The 5,919-nt window shown below is 40.8% G+C and overlaps 1 protein-coding gene across 2 annotated transcripts in view; it reads right to left on the reverse strand.

Annotated features, from left to right (window-relative positions):
* Positions 1–4,828, reverse strand: part of LOC126387294 (zinc finger and SCAN domain-containing protein 12-like) — a 7,239-nt gene extending 2,411 nt beyond the window's left edge. Inside the window, exon 1 of one of the 2 annotated variants that reach the window (XM_050039828.1) lies at positions 490–748. In XM_050039828.1, coding sequence (XP_049895785.1) covers positions 490–682 — 193 coding nt within the window. In that variant the 5' untranslated portion in view covers positions 683–748. Of the gene's footprint in view, positions 1–489; positions 749–4,401 lie in introns of those variants that run through there. The other variant, XM_050039827.1, reaches the window with a different exon arrangement.
* Positions 4,829–5,919: the final 1,091 nt, after the last annotated feature.

Genomic DNA, 5,919 nt, shown 5'->3' on the forward strand with positions numbered 1-5,919 from the left:
AAATATGATGAGAGAATAAACCATGAGAAGCTAACGACACCAGAGAAGCTAACGACACCAGAGAAGCTAACGGCACCAGAGAAGCTAACGGCACCAGAGAAGCTAACGACATCACAGAAGCTAACGGCACCAGAGAAGCTAACGACACCACAGAAGCTAACGGCACCAGAGAAGCTAACGACACCAGAGAAGCTAACGACACCAGAGAAACTAACGGCACCAGAGAAGCTAACGGCACCAGAGAAGCTAACGACATCAGAGAAGCAAGAGAAGCTACTAACGGCACCAGAGAAGCTAACGACATCAGAGAAGCAAGAGAAGCTAACGACACCAGAGAAGCTAACGGCACCAGAGAAGCTAACGACACCAGAGAAGCTAACGACACCAGAGAAGCTAACGCGGCGTATAAACATCGACAGACTGAATATTTATTGAACAAACCTGCAGTTATATTGTTAATAATGAACTTGTAATGTTTAATGAACAAACCTGCTCTGTGTAACCGAAGCTGAGGGTTGGAAGCAGCGTCCAGTAGTTTCCGTTGTCGCTCGTTCTCCTCTTTTGATCGACAAAGTTCCTCCTCGTACTCTGCTATCGTTCTTTCAAACAGCCCAAATATCTCTTCAGCAGCCGCAGTTAGTCGCTGCTTCACCAACGATCTCAGCATTTGGACTTTAGACATGTTCACACTTTAAAAACACAACAAAGAGACTCTGCTAACACACGCCATCTTGTTCAGTGTGACGTTCGCAACAGTCAAGAATACAGATTCCGCTAGAGATGAGCTCATGGGCTTCAAAATAAAAGTCCAGAAGTGTTACACGGAATTGCGGGCTTATTCAGAAAAACGTGCAGGAGGATAAATGATGAAAATACACTTAATCGAAAGAATGATTTTAATTGAACTGTTCCAGTTGATTTTTAGTTTAGTTCATTTGCTTTTATATATGCAATTAAAAAAAAAGTAGTAAATGAGCTACAGAAACATGATGGAGAGATGCAAAAAATCCTTGGAGTGACTTCATTGAGGCACTTTCCAGTGTATACCCTAATCCATTAGTTAACTCACTAAATATGACAAGGATGGAAAAAGAGAAAGGCAATGATAAAATCCACACAGACCATGTACACAAGTACACAAAATTAAGATCACTAAATATTAGTAGACAGTTTACACAGGGAATACATAAGTGTAACATCAGAATGGTTACATCCAGCCTTTAAAGGGGAACTAATGTTTTTTCAACCTGAGCCCTATTTTCCAATCTACTTTTGTCTAAACGAGTGATAGGATGTTCAATACTATTAGGGCACTCAGACAGCGTCAAACAACATCAAAATACGTCCACTTAAAGTGCATTTTTTTATGCAGATAGGCTCGGATTGTTAGTATAATTATCTGACAACATAACGGAAAGGAGAAATGAACACCTGTGTTTACCTTTATCTGGATTCGGACATGTTCCTCTGCCTGTTGCAATTTTAGTATATGTGCTACCGAAGTAACACTGCTCCCTTGTAGTGTCCTATTATTTAATATAGCATGCGCTCACGGGCTGCAGGCAGATCAGCCCTAGCTTCGTACTGGAGAAATATCAAATATTGAACATCCTATCACTCATTTAGACAAAAGTAGATCGGAAAATAGGGCCCAGGTTGAAAAAAACATTAGTTCCTCTTTAATATTTTGATGGGCAGTTTACACAGATAGTCCATAAGTGTAACATTGAGAAAATAAAATCAAACCTTTAAAACATAATCCATCAGTATAACTTTTTTCCAGAGCTGAGTGTTGCTCCATTGTTATCTGCTGTGTTTGTGGATCCAACCATTGGGAGATGATGAGTTTTTTCTGATTCTTAATAGTATTGTTTTCTTGGCTATAGTAGGGCAGAGCTACCAACTCTTTTCCAATGAAAGTAGCGAGCATTAGCTCCAAAAAGTCACTTAAAGTCTCCGGATGACATCATATGCTTACGTGGATGTTGATGACATCTTCGCAGACTGAATCACCGTGACCTTGATATAAACCTTCCAGGTACAAACTGCAAACTGTTGTGAATTGCAGAGATATGTGAATTCAGCAAACCTGTTTATTTCTGTTATTTTCAGCCATGACTGAAACATTTAAAGATATATAGTTTAACACCATGGTTCATCCTGTCTGGCATTTCTGCTGTGCTTATTTTATGTCCTGAGTTGCTTTATTGCTTCCCTTGCTTTCACTCGCCTCTGCAGCAGCTGCTCCTCTCATCCATTGATCAGATCAGCTCTGATTGGAGCTCTTGATCAGTTATCCACCCCATGACTCATACTACTGCTGCTAAGGGAAAACACAACAAAAACAACCAACGAAGAGTTCCACATGCACTGCCTTTGTGAACCCGTAGAACCTCTGAATTTCAAGAGGGGACACAGAATGATACAGATGGACCCAAAAGAGACTAAAAATGGCATGGGAGCTAGGTAGAAAAAAGGGCTGTTTCTATCAAAGGAGTTTGGTGACTGTGGACGGGGACAGCAGCAAAACCTATCTTAGCCACATAAAAACAGGGTCACCTAAACAATATCCACATCAGTTTTACAAAAATGTCTGAAAAGATGTTTTCACTTAATCATTATGGGTGATTTTGTGCAGATTCTCAAAAGAAAACTATGTTCAAATCAACTTTATAATTTAGCAGCCAGAGTACCTCTCCTGCTCTGGATCCAAGTACAGGAAAGAACAAAAGTGCTGCATGCCCTGCCCCTGACAAGCAGCAAAAGTCCAGTCACCACCGGATAACAGGTTTTGACCTAGCTTGGCTGTCAGAGGGTAAATACTCCCCCTGGCTGTACAAGACTGATCTTGGTAAGTAAGTAAGTAAGTAAGTAAGTAAGTAAATAAATAAATAAATAAATAAATAAATAAATAAATAAGTAAATAAGTAAGTAAGTAAATACATATATTTAAAAATATATAAACATAAATGTTTGGGTCTGTGTCAGTCATGAATATATAAACATAAATGTTTGGGTCTGTGTCAGTCATGAGTCTTTTTAAAATCTTATTCCACATACATTTTTTTTTTCCCAGACTGAACAGCTGAATCACGTTTTTCCCTCATGAATTTTCATGTATGAATGTAAAGTTCTATTTTGTGTAAATGATTTCCCACAAAATGAGCAGCTAAATGGTTTCTCTCCTGTATGAATTCTCTTTTCTTATTCCAAATAGATTTTTTTTGTTCCAGGTTGAAAAGCTGAATCACTTTTCTCCCTCATGAGTTTTCATGTGTTTATGTAAATTTCCATTTTGTGTAAATGATTTCCCACATTCAGAGCAGCTAAATGGTTTCTCTCCTGTATGAATTCTCATGTGTCTCTTCAAAACTTTACTGTGACCAAATCTTTTACCACACTCAGAGCAGCTAAATGGTTTCTCTCCTGTATGAGATATCATGTGTTTCTTCAGATCTCCACTATAACTAAATCGTTTCCGACACTCAGAACAGCTAAATGGTTTCTCTCCTGTATGAGATCTCATGTGTATCTTCAGGTCTCCACTGTAACCAAATCTTTTCCCACACTCAGGGCAGCTAAATGGTTTCTCTCCTGTATGAGATCTCATGTGTGCCTTCAGTTGTTGACTTCGACAAAAGCTTTTCCCACACTCAGAGCAGCTAAATGGTTTCTCTCCTGTGTGAGTTCTCATGTGATTCTTCAAAACTACACTGTAACCAAATCTTTTCCCACACTCAGAACAGCTAAATGGTTTCTCTCCTGTATGAGATATCATGTGTACCTTCAGTTGTTGACTTTGACCAAAGCTTTTCCCACACTCAGAGCAGCTAAATGGTTTCTCTCCTGAGTGAGTTCTCATGTGATTCTTCAAAGCTACGCTGTAATCAAATCTTTTCCCACACTCAGAGCACTTAAATGGTTTCTCTCCTGTATGAGATCTCATGTGTACTTTCAGATTTGCACTTTGACCATAGGTTTTCCCACACTCAGAGCAACTAAATGGTTTCTCTCCTGTATGACATCTCATGTGTACTTTCAGATGTGCACTTTGACCAAAGCTTTTCCCACACTCAGAACAGCTAAATGGTTTCTCTCCTGTGTGAATTCTCATGTGATTCTTCAAATCTCCACTATAACCAAATCTCTGCCCACACTCAGAGCAGCTAAATGGTTTCTCTCCTGTATGAGATCTCATGTGTATCTTCAGACGTTCACTTCGACCATATGTTTTCCCACACTCAGAACAGCTAAATGGTTTCTCTCCTGTATGAGTTCTCATGTGTTTCTTCAAATCTCCACTGTGACCAAATCTTTTCCCGCACTCAGAGCAGCGAAATCTTTTCTCACAAACAATCAAATCACTGACAGGGACTTCATCATTTTTCAGACAGTTTAAACCTGACTGAGGTTCTCTGGTCTCCGTCCAATCATCACTATTATCAGTCTCTGGTTCAGAAGATGCTCCAGTCTTGTCAACAGTCTCAGGTTGTAAATGTGTATCTGGATCTGAGTTCCTGGCTGGTTCTGCTCCTCCAAAGTCCTCTCCCTCTGCTTCTGTTTCCATCTGTTCAGTGTGACTTTGATGAAGCTGTGAGGACTGAGGTTTCTCTTCATCATCTTCACTCTTCACAGGGACAGGAGTGGATGTGAACTTGGTGATATCATCCTCCTCCAGCCCTTGAAGCTGCTCTCCCTCCTGACTGATCCAGAGTTCCTCCTGTTCCCCTTTAATGTGTGGAGGCTCTGGGTCCTCCTGGTCCACACTGGAGCTCCACTCCTGCTGCTCAGAGGGAACCTCTTCTTGAACCACCAACAGCTGCTGGACATCTGCAGGAAACAGTAAACAGTAAACAGTAAACACACACACACACACACACACACACACACACACACACACACACACACACACACACACACGGTTAAAAGCTTAACTTGGCAAACTACTGAGGTTTTTGAGTTATGTTGTTAAAAATGTATTTGTATATGTAATGTAAAATGCTAAAAGTTCATAAAACTATATGTCGCACAACAACGCTTGCCACAGCCATCAAGACTGGATGCTAGGTTTGTGCTGGTTTCAAAATTTTATAATCGATTTGATTTAAAGCCACATATCAAACCGAATCGATGCATCTAATTATATACCTAATTTTACCACTGCAAGCTTTTTCTCCTGATTAAATCCCATTATAGACGTAATGCGCCTGCAATCCACTAGGTGGCAGTAATGCTGTGTAAACCGCCAATACACACAAGGTTAGACAAGAAGTCAACAGGGCAACCAACTGAATGACACAATCACGTTTTTATTTATCAAAACAAAACAACCACTCAACACAACTTGTCTTCTTCAGAACACCAAATACTTAAAAATAATATTTGAGCAGCAGTTGAGGTAGAGGGTCCCCCTCCCCCTTTTGCTGCAGGCCCATTTGTACAGCCAAGAGGGAATGGTACTTAATACGCAAGTGTAGAAGTGTACTAACAATTGTGTAGATTTGTAGTATTTCCACCTTTTGCTTGGACCTTTTTTTGACACTCTTTACATGTCAGCTCATCTTCGATTATCGAGTCACCCTTACGACTACAGAGAAGCTAACGACACCAGAGAAGCTAACCGCACCAGAGAGCCTAACAACAGCAGAGAAGCTAACGACACCAGAGAAGCTAACGGCACCAGAGAAGCTAACGGCACCAGAGAAGCTAACGGCCCCAGAGAAGCTAACGACACCAGAGAGGCTAACAACAGCAGAGAAGCTAACGACTACAGAGAAGCTAATGACACCAGAGAAGCTAACGACCCCAGAGAGGCTAACAACAGCAGAGAGGCTAACAACAGCAGAGAAGCTAACGACACCAGAGAAGCTAACGGCACCAGAGAAGCTAACGGCACCAGAGAAGCTAACGACACCAGAG

Source organism: Epinephelus moara, unplaced genomic scaffold, assembly GCF_006386435.1.
Source record: "Epinephelus moara isolate mb unplaced genomic scaffold, YSFRI_EMoa_1.0 scaffold3405, whole genome shotgun sequence".
NCBI lineage: Eukaryota > Metazoa > Chordata > Actinopteri > Perciformes > Serranidae > Epinephelus > Epinephelus moara.